At 42.9% G+C, this 25,169-nt stretch overlaps 1 protein-coding gene across 2 annotated transcripts in view; it reads right to left on the minus strand.

Annotated features, from left to right (window-relative positions):
- STON2 (stonin 2) overlaps positions 1-24,913 on the minus strand; it is a 78,765-nt gene extending 53,852 nt beyond the window's left edge. The window contains exons 1-3 of one of the 2 annotated variants that reach the window (XM_075503372.1): positions 24,826-24,913; positions 6,398-6,610; positions 5,700-5,954 (exon numbers count right to left, since the gene is read on the minus strand). In XM_075503372.1, coding sequence (XP_075359487.1) covers positions 5,700-5,954; positions 6,398-6,485 — 343 coding nt within the window. In that variant the 5' untranslated portion in view covers positions 6,486-6,610; positions 24,826-24,913. Of the gene's footprint in view, positions 1-5,699; positions 5,955-6,397; positions 6,611-20,903; positions 20,985-24,825 lie in introns of those variants that run through there. The other variant, XM_075503373.1, reaches the window with a different exon arrangement.
- Positions 24,914-25,169: the final 256 nt, after the last annotated feature.

The raw sequence follows: 25,169 nt of genomic DNA on the forward strand, positions 1-25,169 counted from the left end.
GGCACCCAATCAAATGTAGTTCTCATCTCAGGAATTCTCCATAAGGGAGAAGGAGTATAAAAACAAACTGAAGTTGACCTACTGATGTGCACTAGAAATGGCTTTTGTTTCTAAACATGCAGGATGGAGTGCGCCAATCTGAATAAACCACGTCACATTTCTGCTTGGTGTAGGCCAAAAATCCTGTTCTACTCACTTGCCAGACTTGCATGTCAAGCAGTTAAGTGCTGCCTAACCATCATCCAGAGTTCAGAACACAATCTTATACATCCACTGCTATGAAATTGTATTGTATACTGTTTGTATTGTATACTCTTTGCCCACAATATCAGTTGAATGTTAGGAGTAATGGGTGACTCTAGTGAGGAAATTAAAAAAAAAAAAAAAAAAGATGTGGTAAAAAAATCTTCCTGAACTAAGGAAAGGTGTACTGGTCAAGACTAATTCTAATTTAATGTCAGCATAATAACTATTTTCTAAGTTAGTATATCTACGTTTATCTTTTAAACCAACAAAGGTCTCAATGCCCCCCAAATCTTGCAGTTACAGAACAACTACTGACACAGAGGTTCATTTCTCAGCATGTAATACATAAACAACCCTTATTAGGTTGACAGATACTTTGGAAGAAAATGGCAATTTAATGTTAAAGAGGATTTATCTCTCTCTGCTCCATCCAAGTGGTATGACGGGACACCACCTCATTACGGAAACCTTGCTGTGTGCATAGAGGGAATATCCAAGCAGTGCTCCCTGCCTTGCCAGTTGAGAAGTGCACATTTATTTTATACAGCTGCACTGTTACCCTCAGGTAAGCAGGCACTAATATATTTATATTTGTACAGCTGTGAGCCTATATACTGAGCTGCTTCTAAGCAGAGTCATGCCTAAGGACGAGGAGCTGAAAGTCAGGAGATCTGTCTCCTTATCGCACACGTTGACAGTTGTTGTGTTAGACAAAACCCCTCGCTTCTCCCTCCAGTAATTCTGCACTGCATTGTGCTCGATGCCTGTAGAGAAAGGATGACAAGTGTATGATTATAATCTGTCGGTCCCTCTCTCAGCCCTTTTGTTAAACATGGCATGAGGCATCTGAAAAGCCACCCTTAAAATTTCACCTGAAATTGCTTTGACGGACAGAGTGCTTTACTGGGACATAGAGGACAAGCTGAAAAGCTGAGCTCCATACGTGAACCAGTAGCAAGAGCCAAGTTTTTAAGTGTGTTTTATATCTGGAATTCTAGAAATTGTGGAATTATTTTATAAAAAAAGATCTTAGATTTGCAGTGTTTCTGTTTTTGTCTAAAGTCAGTCACAGCAATACGAAAAACAGAAGCTCATTTAGAAACACATAAGATTTAATAACTCATATACTGTCAACTTTTGTGCTTTCCGAAACCAATTTTTGTCCAAGAGGGAGACTGACTGGAATAGCGTTGCAGAATACTTCTATATAAGGGCAAATTAATTTTATTCCAGATAAGTTGTGCCACTTTGGAAGAATATAATTATTTGGTTTTTCTAAAGAAAGAGACTTGTAATTTGGAAAACCATAACCAGAGGGAGCTTTTTCTGCAACAGATGTTCTTTAAAATCTTACTACAGTCAACTTCCACCTATGACTGTTCTAGGTTCCCCATCACTAACCCTTGGAACTGGGAAAAGTGCATTTTCCCCTATGCTGAGCCAAAAAACTATCTATTAATCTCAAAAAGTGAGACAAGCAAAAGTAAACATCTACGCATGTTTAGGTCCCTCTTCAGATGCTCCTGCTGCTCTCCAGATTCCTGGAAGTGCTGCGACCAAACTCCTAAATGAGGTAGGGTTTTTCCCTAGAAATTTGGAATTTGGTCTCTACGTCAATAGATGCAGAGTTATGGCCTTTCAGCTGCAGGAGTTTCTCAGAAATCTATTAGTGTTGAAAGACTGTTCCATGACCAGTGCCAGAACTGTCCCTAACATGCAAATCCTGTAGCATGCATAGGATACTGAAAATCAACTCATTGTTTCCCAAACTGAAAAATGTTTCCTTCCACAGGCATTTTACCCTCCTTGACGTGTTTGTTCCTAATGCAATGGATTGGCTTTTGATATGCAGATTTACCTTTAAGCATTCCTTCCTCTTTGATGTTTGAGGACCTGTCCTTGATCCTTACACTGTATTACAATCAACCTGGTTAGCATCACTTCCTTTCCTATCGCACAGGACCTCCGATTTTTCTGATTTTAGGACAGTATGGTAGGAGTTCAAGTTACTTGAGCCATTTAAAACCAGACAAGCTCTCGGGAAGAAGTGTGGGGGGGGTGTGTGTGTAACAGATGATGTAACACATCTTGCTTTGCTCTAATTTTGGTGCCTTGCTGAATACCTCATTCAATTCAAGAGTGCAGCTAACACCGACAGAATATGAGATTGCGAGCTGGAGGCCCATTGTGTAACAAATGCAAATGTTATGTCACCGGCTGGCTGTGATCATTTACAGATTATGTAACGTTTGTGAAAGGAACATTTGGGTGAGCCTAAAACTCTCATTTTTCACTTCTGCAGTATCAGTTTGACTAGCCTGATAGTAACTATCAGAAAAATCAAATTTCTTCTTTTCCCAGCAAAAAGAAAATGGGGAAGAGGGCACCGCAATGCAACATTTCTGTGACGAAATATTTCTGTGCCCTTGCTCAAGAGTTACTGCTTCCCAGGGAGAACTCCACATGATTTGGCAGCTGTCAGTTATCTATGCATAAACCTGAAAAGCAGAAATACTTTGAAAGAAAGATTTTGCCTAGCATTTACTCTGCCTGAACCTAGTAGAATGAAGGGTTTACAAAAATGTCTTAAATAAAGATAATTTCCACTATGAGGCTCACAACGGGTGCCTTTCATTTCTTTACCTCAGGCTTTGACCTTTCTTCTCACCTTTCAAATTCTTTGCCTGTGTTTTCAGCCCTTTTTCTTGCTATTAGTCCCCCAAACTTCTGCTCCCCCAATAATGTCTTCACTTTTCCCAGAACAACAAGGGTCCAGCATTAGCCTTGGTTTTCTTTTAAATGTGTTTCCTATAGGATAATCACTACATGGCAGTTGTCTTTAAATTACTATTTTTTTAGACTGTGAGCACTTTGGGACAGAGATTTGCTTTTGGGGGAACCTGTGCAAAAATCCTGTAACCCTAGGGTCAGAGTAAGACAGCATCTCTCTCTCCTAGGGCCCATCCTCTCCGCTCTCACGGCACTCTGGAAATGCCACTTTGCAAGACCTTTTCAAAATGTGTTTCCAGGCAGCCTGGCCATCAGCCTGGATAATTATCTAGTCAGATGTGCAGCTGCTTCAGCGTGGACAGACAGCCAGACGATTTCCTAACAGCGCTGGAGCCCTGACAGGAACGTGGCCAGGGGTGCTGAGCCTTCAGGACGTTGCTCTTCACAGCTGCCTGCACAGGAAACAGATTTCAAACGTCTCCATCCTTCTCACACCAATCCGTCTGTCCATGCTTGGCCTTTATACTCCCCCCCCCCACCCCCCAACTGGCTATTCGCTATTGTTCTTATGCGGGCTGTTTGCTACTGGAAATGAATAAGTGCTGTCACCACGGGCTTTCCACTGAGCGTGTCAGCGTATCGTGGTTATAACACAAAGTCTCCAGTTTTGCTGCCGCCCCATAACAAAAAAGACGTGACCTGCAGATTAATTGAGAACAACAAGGCTGAAGTTTATCCTACCTCTCGCTGTCAAACGCCCCTCATAGTAGATGGCCAGAGACAAAGAGCTGTCATCTCTTCTGCCCCACGACCTTCCCTTTAGAGGCTGTCAGCTGCACCGGGCTGGCCATTTATAATACAGGGTCCAGAACAGAAGTGGGACTAGCTCATAAATAAGGATTTTAAAATATCCACAACACCTCCTTAAGGTTCCTATATAGTTAAAGAATAACAGCCTCCCACGCAAGGATTACATGGAGTACATCCTGATCTGACTGCCCAGGGAACCATCCTCCTCCATGAATCTCAGTCAGATGCTAAAAATTAGTGTGTAAATACCCCACCAGTGGCATGGATCACTTAGGACAAGCCTTTATAAGGGCACAAATGGGTGCCTTCTTCAAAACCGCAATGCTTTTGGAAAGTCTTCTCTGATCAGCTCTTTTGGATATCCTAGACCTCTGCCTACAACCTAGTGTCCTCTATGACTGAAAACACAAACCAAGAGGCAGTGCTTTTGCTAAGCACATACCTTAGGACTGGGCCACATCCCTTTAAGGATGGGAAATCAAGTAATACACCATGAAATTAGTTTTATGGAAGTCTCTTTGTTATGGCTAGCTTTATCCAGGCTGAGCAAAGAATTTTTTTTTCATTTAATAAGCAGGTGCACTTAGAGTTTTCCAATCAACAAGGACATCACAACATTAGAGAGGAAATATGTTGTCAGAGCAACCAACAGCTCCATGTGAAAAAGTATGTGGCTGTATGAGTAAGAGTAAGGATCACCTAACCATGAAATTAAGTAATGGAGAGCACCTCAGTTTTACAGATTTACAGTTACGGGTGCTCTTCCTTCTCTCCTCATCACCAGGATCAGTAAGTACTTACAACTAAGAAGAATAACCAACAAATAAATATAAGAAGGTCTTAAGCAGAGCTTAAGAGAAACTTCTTCTTGCCTGAAGATTCACCCACTTCTCCTGCACAAAGGTCTAACCATTGTCTCAAATGGACGGGTCTGTAGTACCCATAAAAAGAGCAGATGGAAAGCTGTTGGGTTTTACTCAAAACCCAACCCAAAGTTGCCAATCCAAGTTTTCTGACAGAAGTATTATTCATGTCACAGGGAGTATTTGATGGACTCAGTGAGCAGAGTAAAGCTATAGCTCTTTAAACTGCTTTAATAACTAGCAGTAACGAATTGGAATTATTAAGAAAGAATCTCAATTTAAACATGAAAAAGTAAACTAATGTTTTCTTGGGCAATTACTCCACAGCCTCCTGCAAGGAGGGACAAAAGTCTGTTCATACAGAAAAGCTAGAAGCTCATATAGCCATATGAGGTAGCATAAGCTGAGGAGGCAAGCCAGGGGCTTTCCATGCACGTTTAAAGCATATCAGAAAGAACTTTTACATTTGAAGAAAAGTGCATGCAGTCCTAGAATTAGGGTCAACTATGGTTGTCTTTGTAATTCTCCAGCTGCTAAATCATACCGTCAAAAGACAGCAGAAAGGACTGATGGGCATGGGCACACTAGCTGTTGGTCTCACTAAGCTTCTTGCAAAAACCATACGGGGCCTATGAGCAGATAAGACTATGACCACAGAGGACAGTGATCACCATTCTTTCAGTTCCAGATTACAGAGGCAAACATGGCTCAGACTTTTTAGATGGCTGTTCATAAGAAATGTCACTACTGAAAACAGCACTATGCCGTTTCCCCATGAATGCATTTTGGCAGTCTCCAGGGTCAAGACATAGGTGAAATGAATCACAGAAGCCTTTCATTTTCTTTACAAAAAGAAAATACTGCTAGTTCAACCCAGAATGAAATTATGAGCACTTTTTGAAACTCTGATAACATTAATTGTTTTAAAATACAGTACAAACGAGTCAAAGTTCAACCTTTGAGAAATCAAAGAGCAAGGAAGAATACAGTGAGAGCCTACAGGATTTTTGTTATGTTACTGGAATGGATCCCTTCATGCATTTGCCTCACCTGCTTGCGGGTGAGTCGATGGAGCACTGGTCCATGGTGCATCTTCAAACTGAACCCAAGCACTGATGGATGACGACAGATCAGCGCTGGGACACACATGGTTCCCAAGCACAGCAGAATCCACCTTGGGTTGGTCAGCTGCATCTTCCAGCTCTGTGTGGGAAAGGTCTTGAAATTCTCCATCTGCATTGTGGTTCCCTTCTGAGGAGGTGTCTGAGGAAGAAAAACATTTCTCCAGAGGCTCCGCAGTGCTACCTAAAATAGAGACAAAATAGAAAGATTGGTAGGACTCACCACTACTTCATTGGTTTTTACTGAAATATCTAAAATTTGCCATTGAATGTAGGTAGAAAATTTTCCTTTACCTAATGTAGTTTTTAGACTAACATTGGGCATAGTTTTGCACTCATAATAGGGGAAGCTTCCTCCACGGTCAGCTGGATACTGCCTTGAATCTTGAAGGACAGATCCAAACCCTGTAATAGATCTATGCTAAAGAAATCTCACATTAGGAGAGTATTTTACATTTTTGGCCCAAATTCTCCTATTACGTAGGGGTAGCAGGAGATAATTCAACCTCTGCACATACTGCTTCCTCTTAGAAGGCAAGCTCTGTGATGCTAGATATACGACAGTAGCTGGTCTAATTCAAACAAAGAAAGTCTCACAAGGTTCAAAGAAAATCAGAGACAGCTTACCTCGTGGGTTAACAGGGAGGAGCAGCTCATCAGTGAAGGACACCCACTCGGACTGGTGGGAGGCAATGACACTAGTCAGAGACGTCATATTCGCAGCAGGCTACTCATCTTCACTTGGGGATTATACGGAGGAAGCAGAATGGGAGAGAGGTATGGTGAAGATGAACCAATAGAGGGAAACACCTCCTTTGCACTTTCTTTTCTTTTCAGGTGCTGTTAAGATAAGAAAGGAGTAAATTATGGTTTTTAGAAAATTAAGTGGGAGAAGTGAGTGCCACCATTTTAATAATACAGAATGCTAAACCAATTTATGTACCACAGGCACAGTACTCTCATACTGCCACTTTTGAGACAGGAATGTCACCTGTGTCTAGAGGGCAGCTACATTTGAGCAACTCCTTGACTAAAGCATCTGAGGGTCTTCAAACACCCTCATGTTAAAACAGTCCATCACAGAAAACAATGTTTTATTCCTTACTCAGGGAGCCATGCCTCTCATAACCCCAGCAAGAGAGGTGATGAGGAGATTCTCCCAGGTTTAGCAAATTTTGATTATGCTGTAACTTAATCCCAATTCCAAGATGTCAGCACGTCCTTGCTCATCTTGCTACCTACAATGTCTCATGCCTCTCAAAAGCAAACAATAAGCTGCATGTCTCTATCAATAACATTTATGTAGCTGGTTCTGGGATTGGGATGGGTTGCCCATGATTCTCATCATGGTCTGGGTATGAAGAGATGCCCTCTCAGCTAGGGCATCTAGTGCCCTCTGCACTTTCAACTCTGCTGCTTGACTGGAACTTCGTGTTTTAAAAACCACCACCTTAGATCTTGTCTGGAGTTAAGCATGATTTTGCTGTAGGCCAGCAAATGTTTTCACAGAGACGGCAACTTTAATTAGGATGCACTCCAACAGGATGTACCCCACACAGATCTGGGAATCTGCTAGAGGGAACGGGGCACAGCAAAGTACTCTGGTTGTTGGCTAGTAACTGGGAAGGTCAGGTCCAGGGAGAGAAATTCTCTTTGACAAGCACCCATGACCGCCTCAGATTTGTAGACCACTTCAAAACCCTCAGAGGACTATTGCCTCCTCCTAGGGAAGCGTGTGAAATTCTGTCCCCAATTATCTCAAGCATTGAAGCTCTTGTTGCCATGGTATTCAAGTACTTGAAAATACTGAAACTCAGACTTTGTTATTTCAAAGAGCTTTAAGCGGCATCTCTTGGCCTGCTGTCTCTCACCTAACTAAAGGGTTTTTTAGAGTGAAACTTCATGTTGGTGTACAAGAACAGATACTTCACCGAGACTTCTTTTCACCCTACATTAACAACATTTAGGTCCAAAGAGCAGACCGGTATTTAAATGCATTCACTCCTTAAACATTTTCTGCAGGAAGCAGGTCATGAAATGGCTTCCAATATGATTATTCCCTTCAGGGCCATAAAGTTATTAGTCTGCTGAAGGCAGATCAGCAAATAAGAGCTGTGTGAAAGAGCTGAAAACTTCACAAGTTGAGAAGTCACAAACCAGCCTGACACCCAGAGAGAATTCATGGGCCCATGTTCATTGTCTGAAGATTAATCTTTTCAAGCAGAATTGAATATAAAATGTACCGTTTCCTGCAAACACAAAAAAAGGATTCCTGGAGACAATCCTGATGGTTAAGTGCAATTTGCCAGAAGATTGATCCCCTCGCCGTAGACTTTCCAGAGGCTACGGCCACCCCACAGCCAGTCACCCTGCGCACCTTCCCCTGGTTGCACAACCAGCTCCCTAATGCTGGAGGAACAGCGGCACTTGAGCCCTAACCCCTTTTCCTTCCCCTAACCCCTTCACCCAGTGTGGGCAGATACCTTTGCCTGCCTCGCACAGCATCCATTTTGGGTGCTATTAATAGAAGCTACAAAGCTAAATATAGAGGCAAGCTAAGAGAAAAAGAATAATCAGATGTTTAGGGTCACTTGGATGCCATATGAGGGAAGGAGAGGATGACCTTGGTATCTTGCTTTCCTCGTGTGACCAATGAAGTTGTTTGTTTGGGGCTTGTTTAAGTATCTGTTACCAAGTCTTCTTTTCCCAAACAACCAAATATTGACCTCTCCTTTCTCCTGGAAAAGTCCTGACGGAAGCATGAAATGGCAGGAAATGAAAAAAGAAAACAGTTTCTCTTGCCCTTAATGCACAGAGACTCCAGTAGAGCTCCTTTTTTTTTTCTTTAACATGTATGGGGAAAAAAGCCATGAAAGAAGGCAAGAAAATGGACTGTTTCAGCTGTGCAGATATGTGGGAGAATTATACCATTATTTTAGGACGGATTTGCTCTTTTACCCTACTGTCCCATGACAAGCATACTTCTCTAAATCCACTCAGTACCAGACAGCAAAACTTAAACACTTTAAAAGGGACAGTGAGCACTATGAGCCCAGAAAAGCATCAGAGTATCGTGCAGCGCAGCGTGAAGCGCATACTCCAGCTACACAACTTCCCCATGGCTGGAATTTTCTATAGACTTCCCAGTTTGGTAAATAAAGGAGATTATGTTGACTTATCAGGGTTACCACAACTTTTAGACAAGCAGCCTGAAAGAGAGGAAAGTCAGCCTGAGTAGATCATAATGTCAAAGATGCTCAGAATAGAGGCACTCTGATGATGCCTGTGTAAGGATGAAAAAAAAAAAAATTAAAAAGACAGAATTTTGCATTCTCTCAGCTTTCACAAGAAAGCATCAATCCCACCCCCTGACCTAAATGCCGGTACAGTATTATGAATCATGTACAGCTAACTCCTGTGCAGACTATGTGGAAAAGATACAACTTCATCCCAAAATTAGTTTTTACCTCTCTTCACTTTCCAAAATCATCCTTAGAAAAAAACTTAAGCCAACCCCACTGTGAACCAAGGAGCCTTAGCCAGCACAATACCAATGCCATTGTGCATGCAGTTAACACAGTGACGCTGCAATTTGCAGAGGTACATGTCTCCAGAGGAACCATTTGACACTGTGGATAAACTTGAATCCTCTCTGTAGCAAAGCAATCAGCACCCACTATTTAAACACTGCAGCGAATACTCTGCAAGCGAATTTTGGAATTTTTCTCCCTGTGCTTCAAGACTTCTCAAACATCCATGGCTATTCCTAGAGAAATGGATTTCAGAGCCTACAAGGACCAAAGGAACAAATGGATCGTCAATACTCCAAGTGAGCTGCAGTTAAAGCAAAAGTTTATGCTGTACAGCCCAAGCAAAAGGAGATGGAAACATTTCTTGGAACAAGATATTCCCAGGCCAGGCAAGCATTACACCTCTCCACATGAATGGCATTTGTATCAGTTTAGATTTTGTTACTTCTGGATTTGTGTTATTATGTGCATTAAGCTTTTGGTGCTGAATTAGTTAAAACAAAAGTGAACTAATTTATCAGATTTTTGGTAAAAAAATTGCAAATCAAAAGTTTGTTTGTTACTATTACACAGTACATACAAGGTAAAGCAGATGTTACACATGCTGACCCCAATGATCCTTACCATCAGTTCCAGTGCAGTGATTTGACCATGAGGAAACAAAACTCTAAGAAGCCGGAATTTCTGCTTCAGGTATCTCTTTTTTACATTACAGTTTCACAGTGGGACATGTAAATCTGTGTGACAAGTGGATGACCGTTATTTCCAGTTCTCCAAAGGGCAGAGATCATAGAGCTGGAAAAAAAACCTCCTTGCCTGTTTAGTCCTCCTAATGTTTTGATCAACCACATTACATAATTCCCTTTTTAAAACTGATGAACCTTCATGCTAAAGTGACAACACTGCTTTGATAACTAGAAAACTTCCCTCATTTCAAATCTATGTAAATTCACGGTACATAGCCATTTCTTCTTGTGACATGCTTACCTATCTGCCCTTTTGTACAATTCTGCTCTAGCTAAGCCAAAAACATATATTTGAGCAAGTGACATAATTTTCTTGTTCCGAAGTCTCACACCCAGCACCGTGTACAATGAGCCCTCACTTCAGGTGGGACTTTTACACACTACGCGAGTTCAAACACCAACAGTAGTAACGGTTCACAGCACTATTGAGACGCTTCAGAAGTATCTGTAATGGAATGGTGTTTTTGTAAACATACCATTCGAAGTATTTAATTACTCATGTGTTTGGACAGCAAACTCAAACATTGTTTCTCAGTACATTTCAACTCTGCTCAAAAGAAACAGCTTAGCACAGTTAATCATTTTAAGCACTAAGGGTCATTTCTCCAATTGCTTCAAGTTACATACGTATGATCCATGCTGCAGTAGGCTTTATCACCACTACCCAGAGTTACTAGATTACAGTTACATGGAAAAACAGAAGGAGAAAAAAATTAGAATAAAAATTGAGAGGATTAAATTCAGGTTTTGTTTTGCAAATGTAGTATCAATAGCAAGTTTGTGCTAAATGTATACACTCTCTAAGTATATTGCCTTACATGGCAGCACCACTGAAAAAATCCTGTAATCCATACAGTGATACCGTTTTTCTTGCTTATACATTACCTTACAGTCCTCGGGACCTAAACATTAATTGGTTACTGCACTTTGCATTTGGTTATTGTAGGAGACCATGGAAGGGAAAACAACTAGACGCGCTGTTAGGTTCTACGTAGCACAAACAGAAACTAAGCCAAAGGGACAGTAAAAAAGGAAAGACTCTGACCATGGCTTTTGTTGTAACAATCAAGGTTCACTAACACCAGGAAAGTCTCAAGGAAAAATATGTAATTTTGTCTTGACCACATGTTTGGCAAACCTGTACAGATGAAACAATTCCAGTAGCATGAACTGAGGAATGATTGCTGCCTTGGGCAAATTTCCAAGTGCGAGAGTGCTCATGGCTCTTCCTCTCAACTTGGCCTGTAACAAGCACTGACCATGAGCACATCATGACCTGAATAACAAACAAACTCCAAATTGGAAATCTGTTCTCAAGCACCAAAAGAAAGTCCCAAGTACTTCAGGGTGCCACAGCAAAATGAAAACCCAGTGATGAATGACAGGAAAAAAACCCCAAAACTTGAGAGACCCAATGAAATAAAGGAACTGGATTTGGATTTCATTATTATTACTGAAAAAATCATTGCACCAGCCTCTGCCTAAATGCCTGAGGTAAGATTACCTTATGAATGACCTAGATGATGACAGGAATAAAGTCGTATTTGGTTATTTGATTATTGCATTCTTAATATTGACAATCCTGTTTTCTCCATGTATACAGCTCCCCCAGCTTATAAATCGCCCCGAGAAAAATCTCTGGTAACACCAGGTTTTAGACCTTCCACCAGTTTTACTTACTCCGATTCGTACGTGCTATTACATGAGCTCCACGGCTTCAGATGTAGCTTAAGAAGCTCAGTCGCTACCCGGCGCATGTAACGCTCCCTTATATGAAAGCTCCCAATATGTAAAGAAGAATTAGGGCTCACAGGGAGCCAAACAGACGTCCCTTGTGAAACTCCGGCAGCTTCTCTGGAAGCAGGGATGGCTTTGCCCATTACAGATCACACCTAAGTGACCGGTAACAAGAGCCTCGATAGTGCTCTGTCCTCAGAGCCCTGTCAAATCCACTTTGTGCCATTACAAGGCAGGTCATTACTACTGTCCCCTGGCAATTTTAGGCAGAGACGGGGTGAGGCAGAGTGTGGTACTGAAGATGACTACAGCCATCTGGCACGCTGGATGACAGAAAAGCGGTGGGGGTCTCCCTGAGCACAGGACCCGGTGCAGCCAGACTAATTAATGGCCATACCCAATTATTCCAAGAGATATGAAGCGATCTGTCTAAATCCACACTGCAAGTCAGTGGCAGAAACAGTGTTAAAGCCGAGGTGACCTGGAATGCCCTTATTTTCTCTAGGCCACGAGAACCCAACCACCACACATAAAACCACATCCCACAGATACACATCTCGGCTCTGCTGGGAGCTCACATGTCCTGACAGTAGGAGAGAGCCCGCAGGGGACGCGTTGGTAAGAAAGCCATAAGCATCTCCCTCGGGAATACTCGCGTCAAGGCTAATATCCGAAAGGTCAACAGCTGCTGTTTTCTCTACACCACAATTTATCTGCCACAGAAGCCCCTCTGTTTTCCAGAGAGGGAGAGAGAGAAAACACCTAAGATGCTCTCCTGCAGGCAATACCAGGATATTTAGGCAGTTCAGCCGGCAATGGTTTCTCTCCTTCTGCCAAGGCCATGCCTTAGAAATGCTTCTTGGGTTCTGGATGCCTCATAACAACAGTCAGTCAGACAAGATAATGCTTAGAGGGATTCAAAACCTGATACTGGAAGGAAATTGTACAACCTCTTCCTCTATTCCTTGTACTCCCAAGACCTTGAGAAATATAGGAAGGCGCTGCAGAAGAGCAGCAATACAGAAAAAGAATGGGAATCTAATTTTTTTTTTTTTTTTTTTTTACAATTAAAAGTACTGTATAACAGGCAGAAATGAAGGGAGCATGCCAGAAAATGTTTGGCAGTGATAGTTCACATCCACAGTCACATCAGGATTGTAGAAGCTCTACATTTCAGGTCTTTAAATATAGCTCGCTGTGGGGCCATGATGCATTCAAAGTGTAACTGAGGCCTCCAGTCACGTAACTACACTAAAACGTGAAGGATAATTTCCCAAACTGCCAGCCTTCCCACTCAAACTAGAATCTGAGGCAAAGATCAGTCAAATGCTTGTCTTACCGTATAGAGCAACAGTGCTTTAAAACTAGACTGGGAAGAGATCACAGGAAAGAGGCAACACGCCAATTTGTTTAGCAGAACATTTGCATCTCTAAAATGTTTGGGTTTTTTTTTTTCTAGTCAGTATTGCACAAATAGGAGAAAAAAATAAGCAAAACACTAATATAAGTGTTTGACTTCCTAAGTGCTAGACTAATTCAGAATCACTTTACAGATCAGGTTCTTTGTTCAACAGAATTCTGTTGGTAATAACAGCAGGCAACAAGAAATCTAAATGCGGTCAGGGGGAGAGGCTGGTAGCATCCCCTCCGGAGAGCGCGGGTGCACTGTCCTTACCACTCTTCCTTGTCTTCGCAAGGCAAACTCCACAGCAGCACCCCGATCCCACACTTCCACACCTGACCATTACATGTGTCAGACTTTCTCTGCTTCAGGATGGACAATTTGCAATAGTCACAACTATTGCACAACATAATGCTACGACAAGTGACGTTCCAAACCACAGTATGGGGAGGGAACTGGGTTTAAAAACTGGTTTCTTATTTCAAACCTGCAAAAGCGAATCATACAAGGAACGTGTTTTTCAGAAGAAAGCTCCCACTGAGCACCCTGGTTTGCACATCTGATCTTGATGCTTCCATATGTTCTTGTCTAAGTTGTGCACAGACAAGCTAGCCGGATGCGTTCCATTTACCAAACCCTCCAAAAGCTATTGTACTTTACTCGCTGTTGTGATGATTATCAAGGTGTGGTTTTTAAGTTCTCTCACTGATGGAAAAAGCATGATGTTCTACAATTAATCACCCTTGAACCAGCTATGTCATGGCAGCCTGACATCACTGAAGACTGCCGTCGAGAGGTGAGCACAGATCACAAAGCCCGGTCTGGACCTACCCTTCTTCTAAAATGGGGCTAGCGACAAAAGAAACAGGGAAGCGAGTAAGCGATCATAAGTTTGCTGGAGTATTGTGCTAGATGAGAAACACTCCTCTAGTAAACACACATCCTGGCTGGTATGAAATGCCACCCTGGTCTGCCAGGTACTAACATTCCAGCATTGCCTATATGCCTTGCAACAAATTACTGCTTTACCAGTATTCACTGTACAACTCAAAAACTGATCCTGCCTCCATTAGTAAAAGGGGAGCCAGCATAATTCTTCCTGTGCCTCAGGACTGGTTTCAATTGCACAAATGAAATCAGGGCTTTGTCTTCTGAATCACAACTAAGTTCATGCTAGAAGTTAGGTGAAAAATCTTCACTGAAAACGGTGGGTATAATTAGTTGCCACCAATCAGTATCAGTTAAACTCATTTTGGAATAAGAAAGCTGGGGGGAGCGGGGGGGGGGGGGGGGGGGGGGGAGAAAGAAAGAAGTCAAGCCCTCAAACACTAGCCACATTCAAGACAAGGGAGAAACTGGCTCCGGTAGACAGAGATGCTTCACTGGAGGCTGTATGCCTACAGAGAGGATGGGCATTCATCTGGCTGGGCTGCGAGTATGCCCAGAACGGGAGAACAGATTCAGAGTGAGGGAAAAACACAGAATCCAACTGTGAAAGCATCAGGAAGACAAGGACCATTGAGGGAGTGATGCAGCCCTGAAAGAAAGCAAAGAAGTTTTCCTGTGCTGAATGTTGGCTGGAAAGGAAGATTAGGAACACTGAGCAAGAAAGCCATCTTCTGTTCAAGCCTTCCCTGTATTTGCATATAACTAACAACTATATATATATATCAATAACTTCTATATAACTGTACTTCTATGTAACATATTTTATAACTTCTAAGCTGTATCAGCAGCACCTTTCCAAGGAAAAGAGTTTAAAAAGGGATTTTCATTATAAGGGAGATCCTGTTTGATGGTTATATAAAAGGCAACCTTAAAATGTGAGGCTGTCTCCCAGTTTACGGACGTCCTGCTTGATTATTTAAAGCCAGACAAAAACCAATACTCTGGAAGAGGTATCACAGGGAACGAGCCTGCCCTGGCAGAAAATTCCTTGGATGATCCAACTGGTCTTTCCTCATTTCCAGTGTCTGGAGCGTCAATTGAGATTATGCAACTTAGTGTGATGCCAGGACACGGCAGCCCTTCAGGGCAACCCACAAATATCACGTTTGTTGTCACTCTATTTTAGACGCTCTAAATATAGGCCCATTAGACTTGATGGTGCTGTTCGTTTAGCATGACTACTCCTGTTTCAAGAGAATGAAAAGCAACTCTAGAAGAAAAACATGCTTGAGCAAAGACTGAATTTAAAGGGACTCTATTTTATGTACTATTACAAAAAACTACATATGAAGTCGAAACAAAGATCTTGACAAGTCAAATTCACACACAGTACAAAATATTATGTTTGCAACACTATCGTCTAATACATTTGTGTCTAATTGTATTTGTCTAATTGTCAGAACATGAAATCAGAATGCATGGTATACTAGCATGATGTAGAACACAGGGTATGAGAAAATCCTTCATTTTTTGTTGCTTAGTTTTGGGTTTATTAGGGTTTTTTGTTTGTTTTGGTTTTACTAACACACACTAATAAGTGGTGTCAGTAAAAATAAAACATGTTTCAGGGGAGAAAAAAAGAACCTGTTTTGTAGTATCTCTGTCAGCAAGTCCACACCTAGAGAGTAGGGTTAGTAAGATGACAGTAGAGGTAATATTTGTTCTAGAGTACTGCTTACTCATCTCTGGAAGTTCATAGGCAACAGAACACAAGAGGTAGCTTTCCTCTGGTGCAAAGGGGTAGAGCCCTTTGCTGCAAATGAAGTTCAGAATACTCTGCTTTTTAACTACCAACGCTTTGGCATTGTCTGGTTCAGCGAGCAGCAGCTGCTCATCTTTATGGTACTACCCCTTTGATAGTTAGCCCTGCCTGAGAGACAGCAGGCAGCCTTGTGCATTCCAGAAGAGGAATCCAAGATACGCTGCCATCTATCTACGCGAGATCATGTAAGTGCTGCGGGGGTACACGGCGAGAGGCAGACCCCTGTGGCATATGGAGGCAGCAAATCACTCATATTTTATTACACTCGGTGTTTTGCTGAGGAAGCTACAAGAGGAGCCATTGCAAGTCTGAGTATCAACAGCAGGAAGAAGGACCAGTTGCACCTCATGCTCAATAGCATCAAATAGTTAATACCATTATTAACTATTGCATGGCTTCCATGAGGTGCTAATCTTTTAATCTGACACAAATGCCCAGTTATGAAGCATTCAGGGTGTTGACAAATATGCAGTATTATACATGGAAATTCACATGAATCCGCTCCCACAGTGTGTGGCACAGTCCCTGGTTTCACAGTGCTTGGAATGGCTCCAACAGTCATTGGGCCAATACATTTGCAAGGCTATCAACCAGCAGATCATAAACCAGAATGATTGAGACTAAAAAAAAAAAAAAAGACACGTACAGTGGCTAATCACTCAATGGTTGGGGCATTATCGTCAAAGTAAACCGTCAAAACTGCAACGGCACTGCGTACCGGGTACGCTGACAGAGCCGTGCAGACAGCCTGGGGAGACGGCTCGCCCGTCAACCAAACTGTTTGCTGGGGAAGCTTCTGCGATGGCAGCTCCTCGTATGCCTGGCTTGAGCCAGTGGTACACAAGCGCTGTAGGTATATGTACTTGCACGTGGTACACAGAATCTACAACAAATTGCTATATTTATAGGTGCATAAAAAAATCCCCAGTTTTCACACAGAAGTAGGAATGTGATTTGATCTTTCAACATTCTGTGTTTTGAGGATGTAGAATAATTTAGCTGGCTACACTAAACCAATACTCTAAAAAAAAAAAAAAAGAAAAAAAAAAAGAAAAAACCCACAGCAAGCCATTTCACTATTCTTTCCTTCTCAGACAACTAACACTTCAGTTTCCAATAGCAGACATTTGTTTTACCATTAAATCATGTAAAGTTTAACTGCATTAGGTGACCAGCCATTCTGTATACCTAGAAGTATGCTCCACTTACCTACACTTCCAAATTATGCATGCGGAAACCAAGAGAGTAAGATGCAAGTCACATGGGAAGACAAGTGAAGTCATGAACATACCCAGCTTTCAGCTGGACTTGGGTAATGCAGTATCTTGCCTCTCAAATTTTTAGACAAGAATTTCATTCATGTCACATTTTTGGGTGCTGTCAGACATTGTGTAACCCAAAGGTAATTTTCTTGAAAGGAAGGCATCAGGTCTGGTTTATGCATGACCTATTTTGTGTTATCCATGTGCTTTAGTAGAGCAACAGTGTGGAAAAAAACCAAAAAAAACAAAAAAACAAAACACAAACCAAAACCCCAACAAAACACAAAACCAAAAACCACCAAAAAACCCACAACCCCAACACTCCCTTCCCACCCAAGCTCCCAGAAGTTCAAGACAGGGTTACTGTTGCCTTAAAGGCTCTGGAGTCTAGTCAGGAAAAAAAAAAGCAGAAAGAACTTTATGAAGACCTCACTCACTTCGTTGAAAAATCAATATAAAGCACTGCAGACACGGAGGTGGACGCTGGGTACTCAGACAATACTGGCAAGGCCTGTTTTCGTTAAAAGGTTTGGAATCTGACTATCTTCCTCTATGCAATCCGTCTTCGGTAACACTACAAGCAGCGCTGCGTGGCTGACAGCAGGGCTGCTTACGGAGCCTGCTCTGGAGATGGAAGTAATGCAGCCAGGTCACCCCACCTCCCCACCCAACCTCACGTAGCCATAAGCGACCATGGTCACTCTGCTCCTCAGCCCACGATACGTCTCAGCTGCACAGCATTACGATATGTGGAAATACCAGTTCACAGCAACGCCAATGCAGCATTACAGCTCTCTTGCCAGCTCTGGGGAAGCCGAGTCCAGCTAACCTTCGGCAAAGACTGCCTTACCCAGCGGACAAGTTTTGGAAACGGGATGCAGACAAGTAGATTTTAAAATATTTGAGCTATTTACCTCCCTGTTTCATAAAGGCACAGACCCACAAAGGGACTGGGACACTCTGTTTCTGTTACCAAGACTGGCAGTGACTCACTGTGGCAGAGTTGTAAATTTGACACCAGCATAATTCACACAGACACAAACAAAAGCATGTTACAAGCTAGTGAAAATTAGCAGAATTAGCAGAATTCCCGTTTTTTTCAAAACAAACTTCCTGAAAAGAAGGGATTACCGCTTGATCGGTAGCGCCAGTTTTAGTGCCACTGAAGAGCTTAATGCAGCTGTTTGGAGCTGCAGCTCCCAAAGGTCTGTGGCCACCCTCAATCAGCCTTAGCCCCAAGCACATTTGTATCAATAGCCTGGATTGATACAGGGAGAATTTGCAATCTTTTCTGGAAAAAAGTGAATGCCGGTGCCAAACTCTGAGCACGCGTGTAGTGTGGCAAACTAATGCAGCTGCCTCCGTTCAAAGAGACCTGGACAATTGCAGAGGTCAGAGATGAGTTATTTAGGAGGGGAAAGCCCAGATACGCCCAAGCTCTTCTACCTCAGTTTTATCCCCTTCAGTGACATTTGAGATTCTGGCAGTGAATACCCCCAAAAATCCATGCACCTATCAGCTGAGATCTTATTTCTCATGCTGAACTCTTGTACCTTATAATTTGGAATGATATTTAGGAACATGCACCTGATGTTTCCACCATATATAATTTTTATATACGGGATATAATTTTTAGCCATGTAAATAACTGAGCTCCAGTGAACTGGAAACAACATAGCAAGGATTAGAGAGAAAGGAGCATTTCTGGTGGCAAGTTTCTGTCCTCAGGAGCAGCTAGCAATTAAACAGCAACTAATCATTAAACTTCATAGGCCAAATTCTTCCCTACAGCTGTTCCATTGAAACCACTTTATTAGAAAATAAACTGGCCTTGTGCTGTGGAGCTTGACCAACTCAAGTTTCAGTTATGCAGCTAGTAATACTTTTTCTCTTCAAAAATGCTTAGCAGTGCTTTTTCCATGTGTTTCCATCACCCACACAACCACAAAACCACCACGCAGTTCTGCAAAATGGTACCTTCTGTTCACAAGAGGCCCCTGGTTCAGATAGCAAGAGAGCAAAATTACTGTATCGTATACCCACCCCCATTTTCAAAAGTAAATTAAAGATAATTCTTTCATTTCATTTCACAGCTGGCAAACCCAAGAGCCCACAGAGAGAATTAGTTTATACGAATACTCATGTCTATAAATGCCAACTAAAACTTGGCCTAAAAGAGCATAATGAAACAAGAAACACAGCTCAGCAAAAAGACATCCTTTCTCTCCAGTTCACCAGGCAGGTCTGCTGCCTTGGACCAGGAGCTCCGCTTTGAATCTCAGCTCCGGAGCACACTGCCTGCTCTCTGAATATTAGGAGAGTTTTGTACTGCTAGAGCACCTTCGTGGGATCCTGAAGCGTATCGGTCAGTTCTGTCCTCTGTTTCAAGCTGAAGGAATTGTGCCCAGACACTTAGTTCAGTTACCTTAATAAAGCAAGATGAATCACATCTCATTTAACTCCGGCCGCCCAGTTAGACATCCGAGATAGTCATCTGATGCTCTGTTTATAGTCAATAGAAGGAACACAACACCTGCAGAGGATCCTTCCTCCGATCTATTTTCGAATGAGGTGAATCCCCCTCCAGAAAGACTATGGCAACTAACTTAGGCTTGCATGTCTTTTTCACACCTAAATTAAGGCAACTGAATCACAGCCAAAACCAACGTTGTACCAATACTCCATTTCCCCTTCCACCGATACGCCGTGTTCGTGCAGATCCTCCCCTCTTCCAGGGAGTCTAACTAATTCCCCAAATTCTACAGCACACACTCCTGATCGCACAGGGCTTCTATGCAGGTATTTATTGTTATTACTAAATAACCTACACACACACGCACACATTTTCAGGTTATTTTCCCATGCTGCTTTTTGGCTCCCTCCTTCATTACTTCTAGGGCTGCTATTTGTTTCTTTCAGGACTCTTTCCTAGGAGTTTCACTTAGTTCTGTCTTCCCAGAGGGAAATGCCTGCAACAAAGCTTAAAACCCATATTTAATATTCAAGATAAATGATTTTATACAATAAAACATATCGGTAGGATCACAATCTGTCTATCCCACCTTCCCTGTCAGTATCAAACACAGAACAACTGCCTTACTCTGCAAAGAATGAACAAGAGGCACTTCAGCAGTGGGTCGTTACTCAGAGACTTATTTCTCATTTCATATGAATGCCCCTGAGCGATACGAGATGAAATCACCAAGTGCTGATTTGAACCAATGGCACAACTAATCAAGACATTCCTATAGCATGACCTCTTCCAATAAATAAAAATGTAAACTTCAAGAAAGTCTTACACATATTTCTAGGCATGTCACTGCAGTGGACTGGTAAACCTTAATATATCACTGCTGAGAAAATATTTTCAACATTTTAGGCAATATTTACTGTCAGAAAAGTACCTATTGAAGGATTTTTGGGATGGGTGAGGGCAAAAGCTCTTTAATTTAATGGCTCCCTTTCACCAACTGTATGTCTATAGAACTGATATTAAGAAATCTATACGTTTCAGTAACCTACTTCCTTTAAGAGTATTTTCCATTAATAAAGCACTATTTGTTTCTATAGTTATCAGACACATGCATTGATGTCTTCTCTTAACTTTTTTAACATTATGCTATGATGTTTATATTTTCCCTTGTATTTTTTCGGTAAATATATACTGAGGATTATGTTACATTAAAAAAATTGGTAACAAGTTGCTATATCCTAAGTTTACACTGGCAAGCAGTATAAAACCTTACCAATAGGAGCAGAGCTGTAGGGTGAAATACTTGGCATTAAGGGCACAGCTTTCACAGTTCTTTTTTGCGGTTTTTATTTCCTATCATCTCCAATCTGATCCTGTAGACAGAATTTGCATTAGCATTTGGAGTACATTCAAATGAGCTCCTGGAGTTCTTCTAGCTCAGTTTTATCCCACACAAAATCAGTTTATGTGCTCTGAGACGCAAACTGAAGTGCAGTAAGTGCAGACGATCAGGACATTCAATTCAAAAGTGCATTCCTGCTTTAACTAATGCACTAATGCATTTGCATCCATAGTTTTTCAGAAAAGAAGGGAATCTTGGAACCCTGATGCTTGTGCCCTGGTATCTCCACAGGATTGCATTTTCTCAGTTTTTTCAATCTCAATCTCTGAAATTTTACACCCTTCAGTTTTGAAAGAAATAGGACCTTCCACACCATTATCCTTATTTGCACATTTAAAAGACAGTGAAAATTCATCACAGAAGTCAATAGGGGATTCATAATCCCTACCTGGGAAGCAATCTTACCCATTTAGACACCTTCAGATGGATTTCTCGCCCTGTTTAAGGTCCTGGCAAAACTTTCACCATCTATAAGGAGCAAAGATTTAACCCCTAATGTTTCCAGATGTATGAGCTGAGCTGTAAGGCTTCTCGTTGTATTTCCTAGGACTCAAGTTCATCTGGTCACAATTACAGCCATAGTCCTGAAGACAACACATGCTCATACCCAACACATACAGAGACAGGCATTCCTTCCTTGAGGTTAACCACGTGTGAAGTTATTACATCCATTAGCAGAACTTGCAATCCTTTAAGAAACCACCCAGCATGGTTAGACTGCAAAGAAAATGTATTAAGAAATCAGAGGACAAAAAAAGTCTGGTTTTGCCACCGACTACTTTATGGATTTTTTCTTTTTTGTAATGCAACTAACAATTCAGACAAATTGCCCGAGAATTGCCTTCTGAAGGCTCTCCTTGCCTAGCTGACTGCAGAGTAAGCTTAAGTGATTAGCTTAGATGCATCCAACTTTTAGATGGCCAAGATTACATTAGAAGATTGCCACCACCACCACATGAATCCTTATAGTTCTGTAGCTTATTTCCTGATGATTTTTTTTTTAAGCTTTCCAACTTTCAAAGAGAAAGCTAACGTTGCAAAGCTTCTGAGGCTAAAACCTTTACTTTCAGCCTGCCTTTAAGAATAGGGCTTTTCAACAATTCAAAATCCATTTATTCAGTTAGTTTACTGGCAAAGATCATGACAGGTGCTTTGCACAAAGCCTCAGTGCAACACTTGGGTTAAAAGCTGTATGAAGAAAGGGAACTACCAGGAACAAAGTGTCAGAGCAGGAGAATCCACAAGCCACGATCTTGTAGCTGATGCCACCTTGGCAACTGCCTCACCGACTGCAAAAGTCACCACTTCTACAACAGGGGCAACAGAAGCCTTGCAGAGCAGAACATCTTGAGAGATTTGTAACACACATAGATACCACTTCTCATCTTCATTTGCTGATGCCAGACTTGAGATAGCTGAAAATTAAGGACTCTATAAACATGATGTATTTAGCCCACTCACAATATGGTTTTAACCCCCACACAGTCTGGGTTTCTCAATCAGGGAACTGCACCAACTGCCAGCTCTTAACAAGATAGCTGGCAAGGTAGCACAAACAAGGACTCGAGATGGGGAGTTGGCCACTACTGAGATCTAGCTGTTGCTTTTTTACCTCGCGTCCCTTGGACTGTTATCTAAACCAACCACGCAGCAGAGTATTAATTATGCCACTGATGTAACGAGGGATCCAAGGAACTTGTGTAAAGGAGAGATCTGCAGTTAAAGACCAAGGTATGCTGTTAAATCCTTAATGATAATTAAGGAAGTGAATCATAAGAGAGTACAGCTAGTCAGAACTGAGATACAGTGCAACACGTGAGAGGAAAAAAAATCTGACCTTTTCTCTTATTGGAAAGTTTAATGGTCATGCTCTTGATGGCATTCATATTTTACAAATAATTCAAAAGCTACAACTATAAAACAGCAGCAAGCACTAAAGTTGCCAGCTGTATTCCCATATCTAAGGAAAACGATACGTTAGATCTGCTTGGGAGTTCTTGCTACTTGCTTTGTACGTGAGATCTCCATAGGAATATCATGAAAAGCCTTTAACGTTACACAGAAAAAGTCAAAGATTTACCTGACAAAAGCATGATATAACAAATTAAACATAATTAATAGCAAATACCCGCTTTACGTTATAATCTATCAATCTGAAAATTCTTGCAGAAAAGAGAACACTTGGAAACTGAAGTATTTAGGAAAGTGATATGCATTGCATAATCCCATGTAATACATCTCACTGGAGACTGGGGAAACTGCTCTGCAAGCTTCTTTGTGATAACACAAACTTTGTTTACTAACATAAACCTGTTTATCTGGAAAATATTAAGGCAAAGTCCAGAGCTCACTTATCTGTGTAACACAAGGTACGTTTCAGTCATCTTGGCAGAGAAAAGAAAAAAAGAAATCAGTCACGTGCCACAACTAGTGAACACAAGCATTTTGCAATCAACTTGTAATTGACATTTACTTGCCCAAACTAGTAAGTTTATAAAATGCGTGTTTCACAAAAGACAAGAATGATTCGTAGCTGATTCACAAGTAAAGAAACACCAATGTTTGCCAAATTTTTGCTTTGACAATACTAAAAATGCCCTCAAACCAATACTGTGAAGTTATTCTAAGGATAATTCCCAGTGAAAGGCACAACTAAGTATGGGAAGACCTGAGCTGTAAAGCACTGTCTGACCTAGTCAACCAGTCGAGCATTTTTTTTTAACTTGTTCCTCTCTGCAAAACTGAAGTCTCAAAAAGGATTAAACCACGGGGAAAAAAAAAAGAAAAAAATCAGAAAAGTTGAGTCTGATTACAGCCAATTAGGCAACAAAACAATCAACAAAAATCACAGAGAAAAGTGGAGCTGAGGTACAGAAAAGATATTTAACACATGAACTAGGCAAATGCGCAGGGAAGGGGCTGTCTGGTCGTGTATCAACATAAAGATCCACTTTGCATGGAAATATGTAATTTGAGCTTTTTTAAACCTATAATTTACATAGTGTATTCAAACGAGACGACAGAAAGATGAGTGGCGATTTTTCTTTGCCTTGCAATATCTTAACCACAGAAAACATTTCAAAAGCAGCACAATCCAGGAGACTAAAGAAAGGAGAAATCCAAAACATGAGTAATTGCATAGAGCAGCTGAGGGGTAGGTGGATACAAGCAGCTTCCACATGCTGCTGCTAATGACTCATTAACCCTTCTGCAGACGCAGAGTAACACACTGCCAGCCCACAGAAACACAGCGTGCGTTATTACAAATACCAGCGGAGAGCGCTCATTTGGGAGAAGATGGCTGGGGGGTTGCTAGGTGCCTGTCACGAACAGCCTTCACGGTGAGCAGCCGTGACGGAGGCTGTAAGGACCAAGGGGGGACAGGTTGAAACGCGGTCCAGGCGGTCACGGCTGGGAGCGGAGCCATGAGCCCCGGCCGGGGAAAGGGGCCGGAGCGCGGAGGAGAAACTTCGGCTCCATCGGGGCGTGCAGCTGCGGACGTCCCCTCCCCTGCGGTCGCAGCAGTGGCTGCCCCGAGGGGACGGCGGCAGCCCCAGCTCCGCCAGCAGGCCACCTGCCTTCGGTTTACGTTTCTTCGGCTCCGGATGTCCTCCGCCCGCCCCGGCGCTGGCGCTGCCCGCACACCCGCTCCCCGCAAGCCCAGACCCGCGGCACCCCTTCCTCGACCGTCAGGAGGGGAGAGCGCGGGGGCCGGCCGGGCGGCGCGGGGCACGCAGCTCTCCCGGCCCGCGCCCGGCTCCGCGGCCGCTCCCCCGACGCCCCGCGGACCTACCTGCCGGCGGCGGCCGAGGCGCTCCGCGGGGCCACGGTGCCGCCGCCCGCGCCGGCGGACAGCGCGTTGAGCGGGGGCGGCGGCGGCGCGGCCCCGTCCCGTCCCGTCCCGCCCCCCGGGCAGCGGCGGCGGCGCGGGGCCGCCGCCATTGGGCGCTCCCCGGCGGCGCGGGGGGCCGCGGCGCCCCATTGGCCGGGGGCGCCCCGCCCCGCCCCGCCCGGCCGGTGTCGGCCCGCGGCCCGGCTGGTCCCCGGCGAGCGGCAGCCGCCGCGGTCGCGGGCGGGAGGGGGGGGCTGCCGGGTCAGCCTCCGGAGAGGTGGCGGCGGCAGGGCCGCAACCGGCGG

This window comes from Mycteria americana, chromosome 5 (genome assembly GCF_035582795.1).
Source record: "Mycteria americana isolate JAX WOST 10 ecotype Jacksonville Zoo and Gardens chromosome 5, USCA_MyAme_1.0, whole genome shotgun sequence".
Taxonomy (NCBI): domain Eukaryota; kingdom Metazoa; phylum Chordata; class Aves; order Ciconiiformes; family Ciconiidae; genus Mycteria; species Mycteria americana.